The sequence below is a fragment of the Notamacropus eugenii genome, chromosome 1, assembly GCF_028372415.1.
Source record: "Notamacropus eugenii isolate mMacEug1 chromosome 1, mMacEug1.pri_v2, whole genome shotgun sequence".
In the NCBI taxonomy this organism is placed as follows: domain Eukaryota; kingdom Metazoa; phylum Chordata; class Mammalia; order Diprotodontia; family Macropodidae; genus Notamacropus; species Notamacropus eugenii.
In genome coordinates, this window is record NC_092872.1 from 700,340,993 (window position 1) to 700,366,923 (window position 25,931).

At 42.0% G+C, this 25,931-nt stretch overlaps 2 protein-coding genes across 7 annotated transcripts in view; both read left to right on the forward strand.

Moving 5' to 3' along the window:
• LOC140519956 (uncharacterized) overlaps window positions 1-25,931 on the forward strand; it is a 119,537-nt gene that overhangs the window by 86,311 nt on the left and 7,295 nt on the right. Inside the window, exon 5 of the mRNA XM_072633523.1 lies at window positions 20,778-20,987. Within this exon, the coding sequence (XP_072489624.1) occupies window positions 20,778-20,987 (210 nt within the window). The remainder of the gene's footprint in view (window positions 1-20,777; window positions 20,988-25,931) is intronic.
• The window catches only part of COX4I1 (cytochrome c oxidase subunit 4I1), an 83,471-nt gene that overhangs the window by 12,385 nt on the left and 45,155 nt on the right, over window positions 1-25,931 (forward strand). The gene's annotated exons all lie outside the window — the stretch shown is intronic.

Below are 25,931 nucleotides of genomic sequence, written 5' to 3' on the forward strand. Positions count from 1 at the left end.
GATGGGGGAGCACAGCCAAAACCTTGGCAAGCAGCAGCAACAGCCTTGAGGACCATCTGGGTCCAGGCATGTAGACAGTGGCAGGCATGTGGACGAACAGGGGGGCCAAGCATGGGGCTGAATATCATTAGCAAGAGACAGTGACAGGACAGCTTGTCTGAGATTGAAGGTAAATAGAACAACAGAAGCCCTGCTTACAGAAGAGTGTTTAGCCCTCTTGGAACAGTAGCGACCCCAACTGTAAACTGGCGCTCTTACAAAGCCAGCACACATTTCCTTCTTGGCTACAATTCTGACTCCTTGGATGGATGGCCCACCACCTCCCCAGCCTTCCCACCCTGGATCTTCCCTCATGACCTGGGCTTTCTTATTCTGGAATGTCCTTAGGCTGGCCTGGCTCTCTTCTCTCATTCATGAGTTTCTTCTGGATCTTCATTTGGGGGTTGGGTATAGATCAGTTATGCTCCATCACCCACCGGGTTATGTTTTTGACTATGCCATTCTGCCCCCCGAATGGGCACCTTCCCCCTGTTTTTCCCCCTTTTATGTGCTGTCTTCTCCCATGAGAATGTAGGGGCTTCCTTTCCTTCTATTTGTAGTTCAGTGCCTGTGCTAAGTAAGAGCTCAATAGTGAGAGCTTGTTGCCTTACCTTGTTGCCAGCAGAGCAGGGAAAGCAGAAATAATAAAAGCCCAAGTCCTAGAGAGCTGAATTGAATCAGGCTCCCCCAAAGTTTGCCCAACAAGTTTTACTTGTTGAATGTGCTCACTCAAGGAAGGTCAGGATCACAGTGAAGTCATGATATCTTCTGTCCAATACGTTCTTTTTTGGGCAGTCCTAGATGGGGTGGGGCGAGGTATGTTGTTCCCAAGTCCATCAATAAACATTTAGTAAAATAGTGCCTGCTAGATGCCAGCACTTTTCTATTCATGATGTTTTAGATCACATTTCTTTACACTTCGAGATCTACATTAACCATGTTAGGTGGGTGGTACGATATTATTGCCCCCATTTGGCAGATGGGGAAATTAAATCTCAGGTAAGATTCATTGACATGTTCATGGTCACATGTCTCTGTTAAGGACTACTTGCTTTGGAAAACACTCATGATGTGTGGTGGAGGGAGCACTGACTCAGGAGTCAGAGGACCTGAGCTTGTATGTAGCCTCTGGGGCTTTGGACAGGTTACCGAGCCTTTATGAGTCTCAGTTTCCTCATCTATAAAATAGGGATAAGTATGAAGAGCATGACATGCCAAGTACTTTGGCCAGATCCTTGTTCTCTATGTCAGCCATCTCTAGACATCCTAATGAATGTCAGACCACTGGGCCCAGATGGCTCTGGAGGGGAAAGTGAGGCTGGTGACCTTGCACAGCCCTCCCTTCCTCAAATCAAAGTCAACTTCAAGTCTTGTCATCATCTCCCTGATGTCACAGTCCTCTTTGAGAACGAGGGACAAACACACAACAGTGATCACAAGATAAGGATAGCGTGTGAACTATCCATCACCTGGGGCTGTGAGAACGGAAGAGAACACATACTTGAAGTGCAATGTAAGTTAATGTAAGCTGCTATTCCTAGATTGCAGTGAGGTGGTAGAGGAAGCACTAGATTTTGAGTCAGAAGCCTTGGTTCAAATCTCAGCTCCCTCATCTACTAGCTGTGTAACCTTGGGCAAGTCATTGCCATTCTGTTCAATGAAGAGATAGGATGATGTCTAAGGTGCCTCCTGCCTCAGCCATGCTATGAATTTATGATGACAGCACTGTGCATAGCACAGATTCTCACCTAAATAGAGATAGTTTTTGAAAGCTGATTCAATTAATTACAAACTTATTTAGGGCCTCCTAGGTACAAAGGGCTGCACTTGATGCTGGGGACGTAGATGGATATCACAGAGGCCTTACCCTAATGGAGCTTAGAGTCCAGTAGAAGGGATAAAATGGGGACCCAAACCATTGCTGTCCAGGACAGTCACAGACTGCCTAACTCCTGAGCAAGCCCATCTCAACTCTGGAGACAGTCCAGGCTCCCAAGAGCACCCAGAAGGAATAGTACTATCCCCATACCAACCAGATACAGCAGGAGCAGCCACACAAGTCACCAAGGAGAGGAAACCATAACAGGAAAAAGCCACTGAAGATTCCGAACCACAGCATTGGTAACAGAAATGGCAACTGACAGAACCAGAAAGACCCCGCTGTTTCTCTAAGATGACATGAGGGTAAGCTGAAAAAAAAATGGGGATGCTTAGCCCCAAGAAGAGAAGGTGTGGAGGGGATAGCTAACATGATTTTTTTTTTCAAATGTTTGGCACTACTCCTCAAAAGCTATTGAATTGGGCAATATTATTATTAGGTTTAGATCGCAAAAGTTCAGAGAAAGAGGAAAAGGACATGTGCAAAAATATTTATAGTAGCTTAGTTAGCAAGGAATTGAAATCTGAGGAGATACCCACCACTTGGAGAGGAGCTGAACAAGTTATGGTAAGTGATGTAAGAAATGATGATGGAGATGATTTCAGAAAAACCTGGGAAGACTTGTATGAACCAAAACAAAATGAAGTGAGCGGAACCAGGAAACAATTTATTCAATATCAACAACACTGTATTGATGATAAACTTTGAAAGACTTAGGAACTCGAATCAACGAAATGAGCAACCATGATTCCCACGGACTCATGATGAACTATGACATGCATGCATCTCCAGAGAGAGAGCTGATGGACTCAGATTTCAGATTGATAAGTCTTTTCTCTTCTTTTCTCCTCTCCTTCCTTCCTTCCTCCTTTCCTCCCTTTCTTTCCTTCCTTCCTTTCTTCCTCCTTCCTAACATTCTTTCTTTCTTTCTCTCAAAATGATGAATGCAGGAATTTGTTTTGCATGATTATACATATTTGTGATGGGTTTTATTTTTCTTGCCTTCTCCATAGATAGGAGGGGGAAGGAGGAAAGGAAAGAATTCAGAACTGAAAATAAAATAAACATGAATTTAGAAAAAGAATGGATGGTGGAGCTGGAGAGAACTTTATCCGACCTGGAAAGTCCCTTAGAATATCCAGTGTCAAAGGTGGAAAGGCTAACCCAAGCCCTTCATCTTACAGAAGACAAAATCTAGAGCTAGAGAGGTTTTACTTTTTAAAATTAAATTGTGAATGGTCACAGAGCAAGGTAATGGCAGACTCAGAACTTGAAAGCACATCTCTAAATTCCCAGACTGACGCTAGAGCACACGATCTTCTAATGAAACTAGCAAAGAGAGAAGCTGGGGAATTGATAAATGGAAACAAGGAGAGAAAACAAGGAAGGTCCTTACTTTAGTGGAAAGAAAGCTTGTGGAGGGAAAAAGAGGAAGTGATACAGGATGGGCCTAGGAAAAGTGATACTAGTTTCAGCATTTAGTTTAGGAGGGAAGAACACCTGTAGTTAACAAAAGGACTGATGTTTCCTGAAAAGGCAAAGGGCTCAGGAAGGGATTTGATCAGAGAGTGAGGAAAAAGAGGAGACAACTTTGGCATTTCTCCGATGCTTTCGTACCCCTCTCATCTTCCATGATCTTTCAAAGATCACTGGCAGTGGTTCAGCAATCACACCTACCACTTATTACAGTATGGTGGGATGCAGTTCATTTGGGTCTCGTGATGTGAATTCATCAGGGATAGCTAGGTGTTCTCTTACTATCTCCCTACCTAGCATAGGTATCAGTGCCCAACTAGTCATCTTTGGTCTCTTTCTAATCCAAGGGTCTGGCAATGAAAACAGAAGAAAGTAAGAGTTGAAATTCTCTGTCTTCTTTCTTGGATCCATTGTAATTGTTCTACCTACTCAGAGCTAACCTCCTATCCTTTCTTCTCATTCTCTACAAATAGCAAAAATGAACCCCCTCCTTTTTGCTGTACTTGGTTCTCCCCATCAGCCTCAGTTCATTTTGACCTTCAGCATGCCTGATTCTGTTCCTACAGGACTACATCATTCTGTGTATTCATCCTCTGTTACGTCTCCTTGCTTCCATCTTCTGTACCATCTAAGTTAGCTGTTAAGTCTTCTATGGATCCATACTAACCTCTGTAGACAAATCCCCCTTTTTCTCCTTATTAGAATATTTTCTCTATGTGTTCTCAAAATTGAGAGCCTCTAAGTCCCACCTGGGATAACTTTTCTTATAGAATTTTAATTCATGGGATCCTATTTATCCTTTCTTAGAACCCTTTGAAGTCTGCTCTCATAAAATCTGATGAGCATGTCAGACTATGCTTGGCTTTTTTTTTCTTTTCTCATGACTCCCCAAGGTTCCCATTAGATCCACCCCACACTAGACAAGACTTCATTATAAATAACTACCACACTTTCCCATCTGTAAACTCATTTCAATTTCCTTTTCAAAACCCAGTGGAGCACTTTCCTCTTTCCTGCCCCTTCTCCTGCCCCAGGGGGTTTCCAAGCCCAGACAGAGAGCAGAGGTAGGAGCAGACAGAAGTATCAGAAAGAGAGGAGAATTCCAATATTGCTTATGCAAGTTCTGGCAAGCCCAGGCCAGGGAGGCTATGCATGTCAAAAGGAAACTTGGAGTAGTTGAGGATCGGTTCAGTTTCCTAACCAAGTTTAGAAAGCGCCTTGTGCTTTCTTGGACACAGTGTCTACCACACCCATTGGACTTTGTTCCATCACTTGAGGCCAAATTCAGGTGAATATTGTTATGCAACCGATGGGAAGTTACTTTTCATATTCCTCTACTACTTCATCCTCAACTAAAGTCTATTCTCCAAACCTCATTGTGGCTTAGAGGGGACTCTGTTCTTGAGCACTGTGCCAATGAGTTGCCAACTCTGTCACCCTCGAAGGGCTTGGAGTATAGGTCATCAACAAGAAAGAGAATAAAGATTCATTAAGCACATATTATATGTTGGGCACTGGACTGAGTGCTTTACAAATATTATCTTGGGTTGTACATTAAACAAACAACCGGCTCAGTCAAATGTGGAGTACTTTGCTACCACATTGGTCACTGGGGGAAAATTTTTTCTGGTTACATCAATTTTCCAAGACCATTTAGGCTGGGAGGTGGGGAAGGGTATCGCATCAATCTAGATGGTAGAAAAAGGTTCCCCATCCCTTATATAGATCAAAGCCCAGGTTCTTCCAAGATTAGGAAGGAAGCAGAAAACTGGGAAAGAGTTTTTGCAACAAGTGTTTGTGATAAAGGCCTCATTTCTAAAATATATAGAGAACTGAATCAAATATACAAGAATACAAGTCATTCCCCAGTTGAAAAATGACCAAAGGATATGAATAGGGAGTTTTCAGAGGAAGAAATTAAAGCTATCTATAGTCATTTGAAAAAATGCTCTAAATCACTAACTGGTTTGAGAGATGCAAATCAAAACAACTCTGAGGTACCACATCACACCTATCAGATTGGCTGACATGACAAAACAGGAAGATGATAAATGATGGAGAAGATGTGGGAGAGTTGGACCATTAATTCATTGTTGGTGGAGCTGTGAGTTGATCCAACCATTCTGGAGAGCAATTTGGAACTATGCCCAAAGGGCTATAAAAATGTGCATATACTTTGACCCAGCAATATCGCTTCTAGGACTGTATCCCAGAGATAATAAAAATGAGAAAGGGTCCCATATGTACAAAAATATTTATAGCAGCTATCTTTGTGGTCACCAAGAACTGAAAATGAAGGGGATATCCATCAACTGGGGGATGGCTGAACAAGTTGTGGTACATGAGTGTAATGGAATACTACTGTGTTGTTAGAAATGATGAACAGGAGGACTTCAGAGAGGCCTGGAAGGACTTATATGAACTGATGTTGAGTGAAAGGAGCTGAACCAGGAGAACTTTGTACACAGCAACAACCACAGTGTGTGAGGAATTTTTCTGGTAGACTTAGCCCTTCACAGCAATGCAAGTACCTAAAACATTCCCAAAGGACTCTTGAGGCAAAATGCCTTTCATATTCAGAGAAAGAAGTATGAAAGTGGAATGCAGAATGAAGCAGACTATTTTTCTCTTGTGTTATGTTTTGTTTTGGTTTGTTTTTTCTCAAAGTTTCCCCCATTCATTTTAATTCCTCTATGCAACATCCCTAATATGAAAATGTGCTTAATAAGAATGTATGTATAGAAACCATATAAAATTGCATGCTGGCTCGGGGAGAAAGGGAGGAGGGAAGGAGAGAAAACCTAAGATGTATGGAAATTATTGTAGAACACTAAACGCAAATAAATTAATAAAACAAAAAAAAGCCCAGTTTCTTGAAGTATTTAAAGAAATATTCATTGTTTCATAAGTGCTATGAGGCTTTCCTTATACAAGGTTATCTAGCACACTATCAACTGTTCAAAATATAAATGAAAATCATTAAGTCATTCTAGATGGTGCAGTGGATGGAGCACTGGGCTTGAAATCAGGAAGATTCGTCTATATGAGTTCAAATCCAGACTCAGACACTTCCTAGTCATATGAGCCCTGGGTAAGCCACTTAATCCTGTTTACCTCAGTTTACTCATCTGTAAAATGAGTTGGAGAATGAAATGGCAAACCACTTTAGTATCTCTACCAAGAATACCCAAATGGGGGGTCATGGCGAATCAGATGTGACTGACCAACAAGTCAGCAAACTTAAAAAAAAACCAAACCACTTAATTACCATGTGCCAAGGATAGGGGAGGGAATACAAGTAGAAAGAAATACCATCTGTGAATCCCAGAAGCTTACATTCTAATGGAGGAAGACACCACACAAAAGGAAGGGGGAGATGAGGTGGGCAAAACACAAGGTTTCCATGGAAAGTTAAGAGAGTCTGGAGAGGAGCCTGGAGAGGAAAGAAGGCATGGCAAACTTGAGTATGTTCTTTAAAATGGAGATTCTGGAAGGAACTAGCCAATCAGAGGAAAGGGCCAGAGGCTCATATGTGCTTCAGGTATAAGAAGTTCAAGGGTGGAATGAATTTCTAGGGTAAGGAAACTTGTCTGGCGTGGTAGGGAAAGTTCAGAGAGTTGGGGTGAAGTCTAGAGAGGACTGAAGGAAACCAAAATCCATGTCACAAAAATCCATATCCTGAAACTTGAACATGTTATTCAAAACTCACTTTATACTCAACTTTAACCAGCTTGGTTACCTGGTCTCCAAGCAGATTAGAAACAGTAAATTAGAAGAGTATGATACAGTGTTGGAGGAAGGCACAGGGATAACAAACAAGAAACTGATGATGCAGTAGGTAGTCCAATGGATAGAGTGCTGGGCCTGGAGTGCGGAAGACCTGAGTTCAAATGTGACCTCAGATACTTACTAGCTGTGTGACCCTGGACAAGTCACTTAACCTCTTTCTGTCTCAGTCTTAACCTCTGCCAATCTCAGTTTCTTCATGGGTAAAATGGAACTAATAAATAAATTCTCAGGGTTGTTTTGAAGACAAAATGGGATAGTATTTGCAAAGCACTGTATAAATATTAAGATATTTTTATAATAACAAATTTTTAAAGTAATTTTAATATTTTTTCTAAATTATATAACTTTCATAATAGCAAAATTGTTATTATTAAGCTGATTGAGGAAGAAGTCAGAAAACCTATAAAAATTATACATAAACACATAAAACATAGCAATCTGGGGCTTTTTAGCACAGGACAAATAATTCTGTACAGCTCAGTAGCCCCTGAAGGTATCATCAAATTACAATATAGAATTATAGCTGTTCATAATGATGACCTTGAGTTAACAGGAAAAGGTCACAATTTTTTTAAGATATAAAGTCCATAATGCCTTGTGAGATGAATTCTACCCCAGAAAGCTGCAAGAAAGGGAAGCACCGTGGGAGACAATGCCTTCTTTGTTCTTAGGATCTTTCTAGTGGGCAGCTAGGTGGTGCAGTGGGTAGAGCACCAGTGCAGGAGTCAGGAGGACCTGAGTTCAAATCTCACCTCAGACACTTGGCAGTTGCTAGCTGTGTGACCTTGGACAAGTCACTTAGCCCCCATTTCCTCATCCTGGGTTATCTCCAGTCATGCTGATGAATATCTGGTCACTCGATTCAGATGGTTCTAAAGGAGAAGTGAGGCTGGTGACCTGCACAGCCCTCCCTCACTCAAAACAAAGTCAAGTGCAAGTCATGTCATCATTTCTCTGATGGCGTGGTCTTCTTCAGCAACAAAGGATGAACACACATCTTTCTAGCTAAACTATTTTCACCCCCATTTTGTAGATGGGAAAATTGAGTCACTGAGTAATTAAGGGACTCATCCAAGATATTAACAAAGAATGAGAGAATATTAGAGTGGGGAAGGGACCAGAGGGCTGGAGAGTTAGAGGGGAGCTACTATCTAGTAGTTCAATATTTTCAATTGAAAATTGAAATCTATCTTTTCTGAAGAAAGATAGGCTAAGTTCACATTGTAAGTGTCAGAGCTGGGATTAAAATGTAAAGTCCAGCCTTCACAGCCTGAAGAGGCAGTTCCTGTGGAGAAGGGGTCAGTCATCCCCACTAACTGCCAACTAACTTTGACCTATAGGATAGGCAAGCCAACCTAAAGCAACAAGGCCCTCTGCAGCAGACTCGGGAGGCAGTGTGCTTCAGGGAAGTCAAATCATCATCCCCACCTGGACCTCAGACTCTGATGGAGACGGCCTGGGACCCGAACCCAAGAGGATTGAGAATAGCAGTGCTATTCTCAAACCACAGGTCTGCTTCAGATCGGCCCCCAGAGACATCATTGAGGGGAGAGAGAATGATGGAAAAGAGGCCCGACTTCCTCCTGACCACAAGCAGCGACTGCTGACCAACTGCCACTGATGGGCAGATAAAAGAGAATAGCCCTGGGAGCCACAGCATTCCCCAGGTCACGGTTCCTGCTTTCACCCCAGCCTGCATGCCTTTCTATGAGCAGCCTTGCCAGCCCCACCAACTCTCACTCAATTGCCACCACAGGCAAGCCAGCTTAGCTGAAGGAGCAAGCAGGGGACCCCAAGGGAGAGACAGGAAGCAGCATGGGCCAGGCAAGTCAGACACTCACAGCACTACCTTGACCACCATTTCCCTTCAGACCCTGATGGAGATAGTCCAGGACCTGAACCCAGGAACTCTGGGAGTAGCAGTGCTTCTGGCTCAGTGCCCTCAGTTGTCATCCTGGGGGGTCACCCCTGTGGAGAAGCGTTTTCAGACTCAGCCTGGTAGCTGCTCAGGCACATGCTGCAGTCACAACTCCTAGAAACCCAGAAAACAAAGTTCTTGCCAGCAAAGCCTTTGGTGCTGGTTCAACATTAGAAACTGATGCCATTTTATGAGTGAAAATGACATTAAAGAAGAGGTATTACCATTTGCTTTCTACCTTGAGGACCATGGGACCTTTCCATCTGACTTCAAGCTGAAACCTTCTAGATGTATTGTTTTGCAGATTAGAATATTGAGTTCCTTGAGAGCAGGGGGTATCTTACTTTTCTATTTGTATATACCAAGCACTTAATAAAAATCCATCTTTCCTTCCCTCCTTCCCTTCTCTCCTTTCCTTCCTTCCCTTCTCTCCTTTCCTTCCTTCCTTCCTTCCTTCCTTCCTTCCTTCCTTCCTTCCTTCCTTCCTTCCTTCCTTCCTTCCTTCCTTCCTTCCTTCCTTCCTCCCTCCCTCCCTCCCTCCCTCCCTCCCTCCCTTCCTTCCTTCCTTCCTTCCTTCCTTCCTTCCTTCCTTCCTTCCTTCCTTCCTTCCTTCCTTCCTTCCTTCCTTCCTTCCTTCCTCTACAAATTTAGTGCTTTTCTCACTAGAACAGTGGTTCTTAAACTTTATATAGTGTGGAAGCATATAAACCTCCTTTTTTGGGGGGGGGGAATGGAAAATAATGAGAAGTAATATTTTTTCCCAAGCCCATTTCAGACTCCTAGGAAAGTGCTTTGGAAAGGTGGGCGATAGGTTGAAAACAAAATGGTGAAGGGGTCTAACCAAACTTAACTGTGCCATCACTGCCTTCCCTACCCCCAAAAGTAATTGGACTGGAGCCTACCTTTCATATATTAAATCAAGGTGAGGAAAAGGTCCCTTTGTTTAGAATGAGAAGGGTAGTTCAGGAAGGAATGGGGTGGTAACTTTGTTACTTAAGTATCCCAGAATATTAAGCACCAAACTGTATTTTACATATTGTGATCTTTTCCTTTTTCAAGTACTATAAACATTACCTGAAATCATGTTGGGGTGGAGTCATGGATGTATGTGTGTGTATGTGTGTGTATGTGAGGGTGTGTGTGGCCCATGGACATGTGTTTTTAATCTAGACTTGCTTGGATGTTACATTAAAGTTAATTTAAATAAAATTTGTTTCTTATAGATCTGGGCATAAAAATACAGGGTTGGTTGGTTGATCTTTGTCCTTCATTCTTGAAGGGGACCAAAATGGCATCACTTATGTTAGAGTCAAGTCACAGTGCCACCGATTGTGACTGACCAGACCAATACGAGCTCAGAGTGCTTTACTACAGATCTGGCACAAATAGACCATGTGAACATTTGCGGTGGATTCTCTAAATTTACGCATCCTATGTTTCCTTTGAGCTGTTCCAATTCTACTTTGCTCATAGAGCACAGCACCTTCTCTTATATGGGCATGCCAGACTGAGCGATCTTGTTCCAGGGTCTCCCATGTCACGTAATCAATTCCAAAGTTGTTAAGTGTCATTGAGACCTTGAGAGTGTCCTTGTATCACTTCTTCTGACCACCATGTGAACACTTGCCTTGTGTGAGTTCTCCATAAAAACAGTCTTTTAGGCAAGCGTATGTTTGGCATTTGAACATGGTGGGACCATTGGAGCTGCCAGGATAGAGCATACATGCACAGACACACACATGTACATATATGTGCATGTATGTATATATATTTTACAACAGCATCAGTACTCTCCTATTTAACATAAAAATTCATCTCTTCTTATAAAACAATCTGCATAAATCAGTTTCTTAGTTTTTATTTTATTAATAAAAATCAATAATTATTTTATAACAATCTCAAATATACAATAAAAATGAAGTAATATGCATAGATGTTTATTTCATTTCATAAAATCTCTTACAATTTTAATATTTATAACATAAAGCTATAATTATATTACTATTTTGAACAGCAGGCTTGGTTTTTGGAGCAAAGTTTCTCAGAATGTGGTACTGTTGATGATATTGCTACTTCTACTTCTTTTCCAATCAATAATTGAGATTGATATTTTATCTTGAGAATAGCTGCAACAGAAAACCCTGTTCGACACAAATAAGATGCTACAAACAATAGTAAAACTGAGTTTACTCTGACAAACCAGAGAATTTTTTTTTTTTTTTTGGACTGAGCTTGTGACTCCATCTGTATAGGAAAATAATTTCCCCCACTGATACGGATTTGCAACTTAGAGAGTCTTGGAGACCTGGATGGCCCATGGCCATCAAAGTATTCAAAAAAGAACACGGGACCTTTCCCCCCTGGTTAACTTCCAGTTTCTGTCAAAGTCCGTCACCTTCTAATCATTCACATTCAGCTGGGTGTGACTTCTCAGCTCTCCCTCCATCTAGTATGTTAGCTATTTTACCTCCACAGAATCTCTTGTTTCCCCATCTTCTTCCTATTCATGTACCAGTCACTGGACCAGGTTAGGTCCTACCACCTCTTGCCTGGACTATTCTGGTAACCTCTTAACTGGATTCCCTGCCTTGTCCTTCTCTCCAACCGAACCTTTGCCGACCTGCCAAAGTGATCTGTCTAAAGTATCTGCCTGACCATATAACTCCCTTGCTCAGTAAACTCTAGTGACTCCCTAAAAATGCCCCCTTTTGCCATTTAAAGTCCTTCACAACCTGACTACAACCTGCTTTTCTAATATTGTTATTCTTTATTCCATTTCTTTATTCCATATGGCAGCTAGGTGGTGCCACAGTGCATAGAGCACTGGGCCTGGAGTGAGGAAGACCCGAGTTCAAATCCAGCCTCAGACACTTCCTAGCTGTGTGACCCTGGGCAAGTCATTTAATCCTATTTGCCTCAGCTTCCTCATCTGTAAAATGAGCTGGAAAAGGAGATGGCAGACACTCCAGAAAACCCAAATGGGATCAGGAAGCATTGGACATGTGACAACAACAGCAACACAAGCACAGATAGGACTTGAACCTGGGGCTTCCAGACTGATGTCAGCTCTCTGTCCACTCTGTCATGATGCCCTTTGTCATTTCTCTCTAGTCAGACACATCATAATATTTTCAGTGTTCAACATCTATTTCAGAGCACTATCGATTCTTGTTATTGTTCATTCGTGTCCACCTCTGGGTGACCCCAGGACCACAGCACGCCAGGCCCTCTGTCCTCCACTATCTCTCAAAGCTTATCCAAGTATATGTTCATTGTTTCCACAACACTATCCGTCCATCTCAACAGACAAGTCTACAATCGTTTTCATTGAGATTGAGAAAGATCAGACGTAGCAATCCGTCCACTCCAATCCATCCTCCTACAAAAATGATCTTCCTTAAAAAACATAGGTCAGATCATGTCCTCCCTTTCCCCTCGCTCTTTCTTCTTCTCTCTCCTCCCGTCTCTCCAATGCAGCAAACCCTAGTTGACTCCCTGTGTTAACTCCTGGGTCCAATCTAAAATCTTCTGCTTGGCTTTGAAAACCCTTCTCAGCCTGGCCCCTACCCTCCTTTCCTTAGATTTTATTCTCTTCCACATATCTTATGGCTTACCCACCCTTGCTGTTCCTTATTACACATCACTTTCTTCCATCTCCATACCTGGTTACCACTCTCTGTCCCCCATGCTTGGCAATGCTCTCCCTTACTTCTGCCTCCTGGCTTCCTTCAAGACTCAGCTCAAATCCCACCTTTTCTAGGAGGTCTGGCTTTGGTTCTCTGCCACCTCCCCTTTCATTCCTCCCTTTTCCTCCCTCCCTGCTGCCCCTCCCCCACTTCTAGTGCCTTTCCTTATATCTTGTATATGCATGTTTTTGCTTGTTCTTTTACCTGGGAACTCTCTGAGAGCAGGGCCTTTGTTTTCTCCTTTCTTGGTATTTAATGGAGGGATCCTTAAGTAAGTATTTAATAAATGCTCATTGATTGATTGATTTATGGGGGGACAAATTTGTTTCTTATCTAGTCATATTGATAAATTTCCCAGTCTTTCAAATAAAATGACAATGCTTCTGTAGGTCAAGTAATTAACAATGGGTCTTTATTTTTTTCTATTTTATTTGCAAGGCAGGAATTTTAAAATTAAGAAACATATGAACAATGCTATCCCTACCTCTAACTTTTTCAAAAATGAGGTTCTTGCATATTTTCTGGATTAGAATATGAATTTCAGAACATTCTCTGCCTTGATTTCTTTAGAGTAACCAAGTTTTCAGAAATATCCACCAAACATGCTCATTTCAGGAGGAATTTTTTGTCATAAAAAACATGCTTCATCTTTAATATTATCACTAAGAAAAATGACAATTTCTTCTTTTAGGCCAAACAATTTTCAAGCTACTTTGGCTGGAGTTTCATGATCACACAGCAGTACCCTGTGCTCTGCCTTTGTGTTGTCACATAACTTTGCAAAGTTTTGCAATGATTACTTATAATAACTCAAAGAAAAGTCCAATGTGTAGCTCCTCACTCATATTTATTAACTCAGGTGATTATCTGTGACACATGAATTGCTTTTAAATTGAATGAGAGGAGTCACATTTTTAATTAGTGCTTGTGGACAGTTCATCTTGACACCGAGCTTTCTGCCTGTGAAGAGTCCAGTATAATTCTCCCACATCCTATCATTCTGATTTTTAAAAAATCTGTCAACTAAACAGAAAATTTCTCTAGATGTGGCATTGCTGTCAATAAGTTTGCAGTGTAACAAGTCTCACCTTACATCAGTTTCAACAATGTAATGTGTACATTAGATCAAATGAATATCTTCAACCACATTTATGTCTTCATCCACTTGGAATCTAAAAGAGGAAGATTTTAATTTCTCAGTTATTAGCTACAAAGGTCTTCAGTTCTCTGGGCAGTTCTTCCTTTCAAGTGTAACCAATCCAAGAGGCTTCATTTTGACCATGACAATAGCTATGAATAACACCAATGTTTGTTCTATCAAATAAGGCTTTTTATATGTAGCATTTTGGTAAACAGTTTTATACACTGAAAACAATCTTTTCTGGTGCCACACACATCATTTTTATTGATTAAAAATATAATTTTCTCTGGAAAACATCTTTTGTTCTGCTATCATATTTGACATAGATTCTTTCCAGATTTGTTTTTAATGTACTAGGTTTCATGAAATATACAGCTAAAATATTCAAAATGTGATGTATGAGAAATCTGACAGACAATTTCTGGGAAATTAATAATTTTATTAATTATGACTAGTGAATAATTAGAAAAAGGATGGTCATTTAGCTTTGTCATGTAGACTAAAGATAATCATGGAGGTTGCTCATGCATCTATACCCTTGGAAAAGTGGGTGTTCCCAATAGGTGGAAATCAACTCTGATTGGTTAACAATTAATGAGAGAATGAATATTATAATGAGATGGACTTATTCTAAGGAGGTGCTGGGGGACGTCACCTTGATTATGTTTCTCTCTACCCAGATCCCTCCCCCCCAGCCTTGGGCACTCCAGACAAAGGCATTTGCCCCCAACCCAATCCTGTCAGAGTAGAACACAAGGGGCCAGAATTCATTTAGATTAAATTCCCTTTATAAGGTTTTCTGGTTGGGATTAGTAAGAATTTCACCTCAATGAGACCTTCTAGGTGGGGTAAATTTTGGGCAAAGTCAGAAGTGTCCTTGAGAGACTGGACTCTGAATAAGGAAATATTAATTGGTCATTAATATAAGAGAGAAATGCTCATTTCTATCAAAAGCAAAAATAGTAGTCTTTGCAACGGGACTTTTGAATTCCAATGATAAGCCTATTGGCTAAATATAAAATTATGTATGAAGTATTTATACTTGATACATACAAAATTTTCTGTATTGAAGCTAAATTTATGTTTCTAGATTTTTGTTTTGGAAATTGTCACTATTATCTTTGCACTCCAGTATTTTCACTTCAAGTCAGTGGTATATTTATCCTTCATGAAGGAATATGATATCACTTTTTTAAAAATTAAAGACAAAAAATTTAGACACAAACGATTTAATTTAATCGTTGGAAATTTCAAACAATTATCTGTAACTGTTCTTGAGTTGTTCTGGAAAATTTTCACTTTTTTGGAAGCCATTTTATTAGATTATGCTTCCCAAAGTTAACGATATTGAGAAATCTAGCAGATACAATGGTTCTTTAGTTTTTGTTGTTTAGTCTTTTTCAGTAGTTTTAGACTCTTCACGAGGAGTGTTCCTTGGCAAAAATATTGGTGTGGTTTGCTATTTCCTTCTCTATCTTGCGTTACAGATGGGGAAAGTGAGACAAATAGGGTTAAGTGACTTGTCCAGGGGCATACAGCTAGTAAGTGTCTGACACTGAATTTAAACACTGGTCATCCTGATTCTAGGTCTGGTACTCTCTCTACCTGTTGGTACTTTTAATTCTATTCAAAGAATGTTTAACTTCCAGTACAACTCATCTATGTAATGAACCTATATCTTTGCTGAGATTCCTCCTGCACTAAATTCAATTTGACCTCATTTGAGGAGACAGTATTAAATAATCGAAGTTGTGTTCATTCACTGTAGGTTCCAGTGGATTTGTTTGCCATGTTGGTCTCACTTCTGATGATTGATTTGAACTTTATTTTTCTTTGGGAAAGTTGCTTAGGCAGGAGTTTTTCAAAATTTCTCATCATTTTGTTTGTTACTTTGCCCCATCCTATGGGGCGGGAAGGGAGAGGTTGGTGGGAGTTGAGGACGTGCATTATAGCTTGGAAAAGTCTGTAGTTTTTCCTTTCGATTGGAATTCTCAGTGCATAGCATGTGTTCAGCACATTGTAAGCAGCTTGGTGTAATGGACAGGCTATGAATTTGGCAAGAAGGCTTGGGGTTCAAATTCTCCTTTTGATTCTGTTTATTCTTCTCTAAAATGAGGGGGTTGAACTTAGAGACCTCTAAGACCTTCCAGCCCTAACGCTTCTGACCCTAAGCATTTAATAAAAGCTTTTTCATTCATTCAGAAAGCTCAGGACTTTCCCTGTGTTTGTCTATCTAAGCAACAGGCTTACCCTCTCCTCTGCTAGATCCATCCTATTGTCCAGCCTTCCTTGGTTTACAGAGGAAACTGAAGACCAGAGGATGATTGTAGTTAGTAAGTGACAGGATTTAGGATCATAGATTTAACCCTGGAGGGGGCCTTAAGTAGTCATTTTGCTAACCCTCTTTATTTTGCAGATGAAGAAATGGAGGTCTAGGGAGAGGAGGTGATTTATTCAAGGTCACACTAGTATTTGATGGAGGACTGGAACTGATAAGTTCTTTTTCCCTTGGATCAGGAGGGCTTTTGTCCTATTTGTCTGGAGGGCCCCCAGAAAGTCTGGCCTTTGAGGGGCTCCTTGGAATCCCCTACCATTTCTCCCAGGCCAGATACTCCCAATCTTCTATTTAGCATTCTTTTGATATTCCTCCCTTTGATCCTATTACCAGCCACTCCCATCAGGATCCTTCCTGGGTTTGATCTATGGAGACCATGCCTGGGATCCCAGATTACCTGGCAACACCTGCTTCTGGCCCAGGCCCTCCATTGTCTGCTATCTCCTGATTGCCTCCAGCTGTTTCCAAGACTTGAGCAATCACCACCTCCTTGGACTTCTCCTCAAGATCCTCCCTAAACCCCTCCTCCCATCACCTTAGCCTACCAGACAACCCCCAGATCCCTCCTACAGTAATTTCTGTATTTAAGTTCCATCTTGCCTCTATGAAGGCACTCAGATTCAATCCAGCTCAGACTCTGTCTAGCTGAGAGTCTATTTGGCCTGCTTGTGAATACAAGCGTTACAAATGCTTAGGCTCCTTAAGGGTCAACCCAAGGTGGTGAATCTTTAATAAACTTTGTTTTTCTTTGGTTTAAAGAAGTCTTGAGTCGAATTCATTCAAGCAGGACCCGGCATGTCATTATTTTGGGGTCCCGAACACCCCTAAACCTCAACAGAACCAGTTGCCTCCTGACTTCTAGCACAGTGCTCTTTCCACAGTAGCACTCTGAGAGCTGGTCTACTAAGAGAGCTGGAACACTAAGAGTTATTACAGATTTTTCTTTTTGGCCCTATCTACTTTGGTCCACTGGAGTCCTGAGCTTCAAAGGAAGCCTTTCATGAAGAGTCAAAGCACAGTTTCAGTAGTCCTTCTGGGCACTCTGCCAGTGCTATGGATCTGGACTATGCCAAATCTACATTGAGACCCTTTCTATTTTCCTTCCATGAGGGATGTGGGCACAGTTGGCCCATAGGCAGCACACTCCTAAATTATCAGCACTGGCCTGAGCTCCTTTGATTTTTGGTGAACTAGTAGGGTTTTCTCACGACTCCATAGTAACAACCAATATATTCAGTCTGAGAACATTAGTAATTATGGATGCCTGGGTATGAGGTTTGGACAGATTCTATTGGCTAAACGAACAAATGGCAGAAAGTGCCCTGGGCCTAGAGCCTGAGAACCTGGGCTTGCATCTCAAAATGTTCCTTAATAGTTATTACCCTGAACAATTAATTTATTTAGCCTGTCAAAGTTTATTTCCCTATCTCTAAAATGAAAGGATTGAACCAGGTACTCTCAAAGCTCCTCTTCAGATCTAAAACCCATGAGCTGATGAAATACCGGCTTTGCTACTTATGAGTTGCATAACCACTCACAAATCATTTCCTCTCTCTGGGCCCCAGTTTCCTCTGATCTGCAGGACAAGGGTGGGCAGTGAGGGGAAGATTTAGTCAGTAGTTCCTAACTTCTTCAAGTATAAAGATCACTTTTTAATATCATACAATTTAAGGGACTCCTTCCATGTTATTCTACTAGTATCTGTTCATTAAAAAAAGAAGTGATACTCAGAAACTACTTTAAATTTGAATGAATTTATATTTTATGATCTGCAGTTTTGTTGGGTGCAGGGGGAACCTGTCATTCATCAATGACTTAGTAACTAAGCCCATAGTCGCAAGGCTAGTAAATGTTAAGTATGAAATTTGAACTTAGGTCTTCCTGAATCCAAACCCAGAGTTCTCTCTGCTCTGCCATGTTGCCTCTGTATAGACCACAAGATCACCTAGATACATCTGGAAAATACCAATTATGTATATCTTGGAAACATAATCTTCACTTTTTAGAAAGCCAATAAGCTAAGTAAGGGTAAAAATCACAGTGCTTGGCGTGTATATGCCTTCAGAAATCCCCTGCGACGTCTCAGCACTCCCCTACCCACCAGTCCTTGGCCCACAGCTAGGACAACCCTGGCTAGATAATCTCTAAAATTCCTTTCCCTTTTAAGTAATAGCTATGATTAACGAAGCCTTTGATCCTCCACTTGGAAACTACCTTCCTTGCTGGAGCTTACGGAGCACTCTGCTCTTCTCTAATATATTTTTGGGTCAATTTTCTGTATTATAGTTATCTGTGTATTCTCCTTAGGCATGGGTGGAAAGCTGTGGCCTGGAGACTACATGTGGCCCTCTAGGTCCTCAAGTGTGGCCTTTTGACTGAATCTAAACTTCACAGAACAAATTCCCTTCATAAGAGGATTTGTTCTGTAAAACTTGGACTCAATCAAAAGGTCACACCCCAGGACCTAGAAGGTCACCCACCCTTGGACTAGACCGTAAGCTCCCAAGCTCCTAGATAAGGGTAGAGCATTCCGAGGAGCTCATATTGGTCTCATCAGCCACAGTCGGACACGCTGAAATCTCACTTTATCATGGTGATGTCATTTTGGTCCTCTTCGAGAGAATGAAGGACAACAACCAAACTCCCAGATTGAAGAGACCTTGTCATATAAACTTTGTAGCTCCCTGAGCATCTTGCCTAGGAGTCTACACACAGTGGATGCCAATAAATGTTTGTTGAATGAATGAATGATCCTATGATTCCTTGACAAGTCCCTTCCTCTTTTTGTGCCTCAGTTTTCCCATCTCAAAAATGAGAAACTTGCCCTAAGTGATCGATAAATCCTTTAGGCTCTTAATCCTGTGAGCTCTACGATTTAGAAAGAGTCACACCTGGGTGGGCCATTGTCCCCTCCCAGTTACTAACTTTTCACAGGAGAGCTGAGTCTCCTTGGAGTTTTGGGCTCATCTACAATTGTAGGTGAGCAGTGCTGAATGAACAAGGAGTCAGCAAGGATTTGGTAGAGGAAAAATAATGGGCAAGGGCACACCCATCCTTTCTCCCCCAACCTCTCCAACCATCCGAGGCAGTCTGGCCTGGTTACTACGGGTCAATTGTCCTTTCAGTGATTTAGGAAAAGGAAAGGAAAGTGAAGTCACAGATTACCCATTAGGAGGTAGTAAAAAGAGCTCTGGTCATAGAACCTCAAGACTTGGGTTCAAGTCTTGGCCTCACCACTCATTAGGTGTGTGATGTTGGGTAAGTCACTGAATCTCTTTAATCCAGTTTCCTCTTCTGCAAAATAAGAAAAATAATAGCACCTACTTCATAGAGTTGTGACAATCAAGTGAACAAATACAGGCGAAGCTCTTTCCAGGCTTAAGGTAATACACAAACTATTATTACCATATTTCTGTCATCATTGGGTAGCTCTGGTGCAGTGGATAGAGTGCCAGCCCCGGAATCAGGAAGACTTATCTCTCTGGGTTCAAATCTGGCCTCAGACCCTTACTAACTTGTGACCCTGGCCAAGTCACTTCATCATTTGCCTCAGTTTCCTCATCTGTCTAATGAGAAGGAAATGGCAAACCACTCTAGTATCTTTGCCCAAAAAAGCCCACATGGGGTCATGCAAAATTTGAAATGACTGAACTACAGTTGTCATTACTGTTGTCAAGAGTTGGAGGAACCCTTAGAAACACTCTGGTCCCTTATTTTACACAAGGGAAAACCAAGGCTGAAAAAGCTGATGCTATTTGCCGTGAGCTTCACTCTTTTTTCTTTACACATGACCCCTGTCTATCTCACAGGACTGCTTCAAGGACCACAAAAGATGTTTTCTGTAAAGTGCTATGTAACCCTAAAGCATGGAGCCCCCGGGTATGATGATCACTGCTCCCAATGCAGAAAGCCACATCAAAGGGAAGTACACTGCGATCTGATCTGTGATCCATCTTCAGAGATCTCCAATAACTGGAAACCTTTAAAGGAACCAATGGGCTGCCCAGGGTCCCGCTGTTTTCAGTGACCATTGCCGCAAAGCCTTCAGGGCAAATGTGTTAACCGGCTTTCATTATTATTGCTGGAAATAGCGATCACTGTTGTGTGCAGTCATGCCCATGGCTCTCGGATACCTTAGGAAATGTTTACTGAATTGAATTATCATTTCTCAAAGTATTTTTTTCTTTTAGCCAGTGTTAGGTACAGCATGAAAACCAGAGACTCATGGAAAAATAAAGCTAAAAGCATCATAGGATTTAGAGAATGTATATGCCTGTGTGCATGCATGTGTTTTGGGGAAGGAAGGTGTGTGTGTGTGTGTGTGTGTGTGTGTGTGTGTGTGTGTGTGAGAGAGAGAGAGAGAGAGAGAGAGAGAGAGAGAGGAAGAGAGAGAGAGAGATAGATAGACAGACAGACTTACAGAGACCTATAGAGACAGAAAGGAGGAGAGATATGATCCCATCCTCTTCAATTCACTCTGTGCACTCTGTCTCTATGTATGTGCAATCCTTCAGAGACCGAGAAGGGAGAGGAGTCAGCGCAGCACAGACAAGTAGAAAGAGGAGTGGTAGAGGGACCTGCAAACCTCAGGTCCGTCGCGCTGCAGATGTGGAGCCCAGCCCAGACCTGCCGCCGCCGTGGCACCGAGAGGTACAGATCCGAGCAGGCTTCAGGGACGGGATCTCCAGTGGCCGCACAAGTCCCTCCACCCACAGGTGACAGGGGTAGGTGAGAGAGTCTCTTTGGCGGGTCAGAGGGGAGTGGGGTGCCCCCATAACTCAGGCCCCCCCCCGGGAGGTAGAAGCTGAGAGGCGGCTGCAGACCGGGGCTCCCCAAGGGGTCAGGAGCCTGGATCCATTGTGGAAGGTCTGTGCATAAACCCCCTGAGGGAACTGAGCCTGAGAGGCGGCCCTGCCCCCACCCGGGTAGCTGAACTTGATCTCACACTGAATAGCAGCCCTGCCCCCGCCAAAAGCCCTAAGGCTGGAAGCAGCATTTGAATCTCAGACCCCAAGCGCTGGCTGGGAGGATCAGGAGGCGAGGTGGGTGTGAGGAGAATATTCAGAGGTCAAGTCACTGGCTGGGAAAATGCCCAGAAAAGGGAAAAGAAATAAGACTATAGAAGGTTACTTTCTTGGTGAACAGGCATTTCCTCCCTTCCTTTCTGATGAGGAAGAACAATGCTTACCATCAGGCAAAGACACAGAAATCAAGGCTTCTGTGTCCCAGCCCACCCAATGGGCTCAGGCCATGGAAGAGCTCAAAAAGAATTTTGAAAATCAAGTTAGAGAGGTAGAGGAAAAGCTGGGAAGAGAAATGAGAGAGATGAAAGAAAAGCATGAAAAGCAGATCAGCTCCCTGCTAAAGGAGAACCAAAAAAATGTTGAAGAAATTAACACCTTGAAAACTAGCCTAACTCAATTGGCAAAAGAGGTTCAAAAAGCCAATGAGGAGAAGAATGCTTTCAAAAGCAGAATTAGCCAAATGGAAAAGGAGATTCAAAAGCTCACTGAAGAAAATAGTTCTTTCAAAATCAGAATGGCACAGATGGAGGCTAAGGACTTTATGAGAAACCAAGAAATCACAAAACAAAACCAAAAGAATGGAAAAATGGAAGATAATGTGAAATATCTCATTGGAAAAACAACTGACCTGGAAAATAGATCCAGGAGAGACAATTTAAAAATTATGGGCCTACCTGAAAGCCATGATCAAAAAAAGAGCCTAGACATCATCTTTCATGAAATTATCAAGGAAAACTGCCCTGAGATTCTAGAACCAGAGGGCAAAATAAATATTCAAGGAATCCACAGAACACCGCCTGAAAGAGATCCAAAAAGAGAAACTCCTAGGAACATTGTGGCCAAATTCCAGAGTTCCCAGGTCAAGGAGAAAATATTGCAAGCAGCTAGAAAGAAACAATTCAAGTATTGTGGAAATACAATCAGGATAACACAAGATCTAGCAGCCTCTACATTAAGGGATCGAAGGGCATGGAATAGGATATTCCAGAAGTCAAAGGAACTAGGACTAAAACCAAGAATCACCTACCCAGCAAACTGAGTATAATACTTCAGGGGAAAAATTGGTCTTTCAATGAAATAGAGGACTTTCAAGCATTCTTGATGAAAAGACCAGAGCTGAAAAGAAAATTTGACTTTCAAACACAAGAATGAAGAGAAGCATGAAAAGGTGAACAGCAAAGAGAAATCATAAGGGACTTACTAAAGTTGAACTGTTTACATTCCTACATGGAAAGACAATATTTGTAACTCTTGAAACATTTCAGTATCTGGGTACTGGGTGGGATTACACACACACACATGCACACACGCACACATACATAGAGACAGAGTGCACAGAGTGAATTGAAGAGGATGGGATCATATCTTAAAAAAAAATGAAATCAAGCAGTGAGAGAAATATATTGGGAGGAGAAAGGGAGAAATGGAATGGGGCAAATTATCTCTCATAAAAGAGGCAAGCAAAAGACTCATTAGTGGAGGGATAAAGAGGGGAGGTGAGAGAAAAACATGAAGTCTACTCTCATCACATTCCACTGAAGGAAAGAATAAAATGCACACTCATTTTGGTATGAAAACCTATCTCACAATACAGGAAAGTGAGGGATAAGGGGATAAGCAGGGTGGGGGGGATGATAGAAGGGAGGGCATGGGGAGGAGAGTGCAATTTGAGGTCGACACTAATGGGGAGGGATAGGATCAAAGAGAATAGAAGTAATGGGGGACAGGATAGGATGGAGGGAAATATAATTAGTCCTATACAACACCACTATTATGGAAGTCATTTGCAAAACTACACAGATTTGGCCTATATTGAATTGCTTGCCTTCCAAAGGGAAGGGGTGGAGAGGGAGGGAGGTAAAGAAGTTGGAAACCAAAGTGTTAGGATCAACTGTCGAGTAATGTTCTTGCCACTAGGAAATAAGAAATACAGGTAAAGGGTATAGAAAGCTATCTGGCCCCACAGGACAAAAGAGAAGACAGAGACAAGGGCAGAGAGGGATGATAGAAGAGAGAGCAGATTGGTTATAGGGGCAATTAGAATGCTTGGTGTTTGGGGGGGGAGGGGATAAAAGGGGAGAAAATTTGTAACCCAAAATTTTGTGAAAATGAATGTTAAAAGTTAAATAAATAAATTTAAAAAAAAAAAAAAAGAAAGAGGGGTGGTGTTAGAGGACCTGGGTCTCACTTCTGAGGCCCAGGATTTGTGTGATCTTGGGCAAACCACTTAACCAATTTATCAACAAGCATTTACTAATTTCACAGCAGAGATGGAAAAGGCCATTCCCTCAAGGAACTTACATTCCACTGGGGGCAGACAACACATATGGAGAAGAAGTACTGCACATGCAAGATATATACAAAGCAGACCCAAGATAACCTTTGAAGGGAAGGCACCAGAAGCTGAGGGAACTAGAAAAAGCCTGCAGAATATGGCACTAGAGCTGAGTTTGGAGAAAGCCAGGGACTCTAAGAGGTGGACTGGAGGAGGGAGAACATTTGGAGCATGGGGGACAGCCAGTGGCAAAGGGGCAGAGACAACATCACCCACTGCCTGATGGACATTTCTAGGTGGCTGTCTATAGGCATCTGTCCATAGGCATCTGTCCATAGGCATCTCAAACTCACCATGTCCAAAATGAAGCTTATAACTTGCCCCCCCCCAAACTCTCTTCCTCTTCAAACTTCTTTACTTCTTTTGAGGATATCAGTAAACTTCTTGCACCCAGATTCACAATTTCTGTCTTTCTCACCACCCATATGCAACCCCCTGCCAAGTGCTGTTGATTTTATCACCAGATCACATTTCTTATAGCTCCCATTATCTCCACTCCTAGAGCTATGTTCCTCATCAACCTGGACTCTTGGTTCCCCATCTTCCCCTCCCCAGAGAACCCTCCACAGCTGCCAAGAGAAACTTGTGCCCAAGCACAAGTTGGGTCATGCGTCATCCATGCCCAAGACCTTCTATGGCTCCCCATTGTCTACAAGCTGAAGCATGAACCCCACTGCTTGGCACCAGATGCTCATTACAAGCTGGCGCCTGCTTATCTTTCCAGGATTTCACATTATGTGCTTCACTGTGTGTTCTGGTCAAACCCAACGCTGCCTCCAGCCTCTGTTCCTCTGTATAAGGGGTTCCTGGTGCCTGGAATGCATTCTTTCCTGATTGCGACTTCTCAAGACCCTCCTGTGCCTCCAAAGCTCGGTACATGTGACAGCTTCCATGGGAAGAAGCCTTTTCCAATCTCCATCATCATTAATACTTTCTCCCACTTCAAATTATTCTTGACATGCTTATTTATTTATGCTTGAACCCTCTTGATAAAATATAAATTCTTAGATGGCAGCTGGATGATACGGTGAATACAGTGCTGGGTCTTGAGTCAGGAAGACCTGAGTTCAAATCCAGCCTCAGACACTTAAATGCTCTGTTACCTTGGGCAAGTCACTTAACCCTATTTGCCTCAGTTTCTTCATCTGTAAAATGAAGAAGGAAATGACAAACCATTCTTTACCAAGAAAACCCCAAATGGGGTCCTGAAAAATTGGACACAACTGAAACCAACTGAACAGCAATAACAACTTAGAGAGCAAGGACTGTTTTCCATCTTGGATTTGAATGCTTGCTGAATTATACCGGAAGCTGTCATATGTTTGTAGGACTGAAACTCTCCCTTCCGCCATCCCACACCAAAGTCCTAGGGTCTCTGTCCTCCTAACTTGGAAACCAAAGGTGCCTTTTCTGACTTTTCTCAGGTGCAAATGCTTTTAGTCATGGCTCTGATTAAAAGTTCCTTTTACAAATTGTGGATCTAATTTAGCTTGGATTCCATGCTAAAAGGAATCAAATTATTCACCATTGTTCAAGATTTTGGATCGATAGCACAGTGTCAGTCAGTCAGTCAACTAGCATTTATTAACTGTCTACTACCCACCACAGTGCTAAGCATTGGGAGTACAAAAGCCAGGAGAAAGACCTTTACTACCCTCAAGAAGCTTACATTTTAGTGCTGGAGGACAATCCATAATAGGAAGCTGAAAAGAAGGGGAGGGATGAGACGAGGATACCCTGTGGAGAGGAGGCTTGGGAGAAAAAGTCTTGAGGATAACTCGGAGAGTTTCTGAGCAACAGAATTAGAAAAAGTACAACGAGACTTCCAGAAAAAAATTCTTTCAGTATTACTGTACAAGCCTGGGAGTCAGAAAACCTAACCTTTTTTCATGACTCATCTACTAACACTGAATAGCCTTGGGCAAGTTCCTTCAAGGTTCTGGGCTCCAGGGTCCTCTTCTGTAAGTTGTAGACGATAATCTCTCAAGTTCCCTTCCAGTTTGTACGAAGGATGTGGCTTTTATGGAATTCTTCCCTTTGGGGTGAGTTATATATCTAAGAGTGAATCCAGTGCCAAAGTCATGAATATTATTTCTGGTGGTCAGTTCATGGTGAGGCTGGTGACAGGTGGAGGCTCATTACCACAACCCTCTGTTGAGTTGCTATTAATGTAGTACAAAGAACAAATAGTACACATACTCTCTTCTCAAGAAGTTTCCAGTTTAATAGTTAAGATGTATAAGTTTAATGTGAGAAGGCAGTAAGAAGGTTATATTAAATTCAACCAGCATTTACTGAATGTCTGTGTA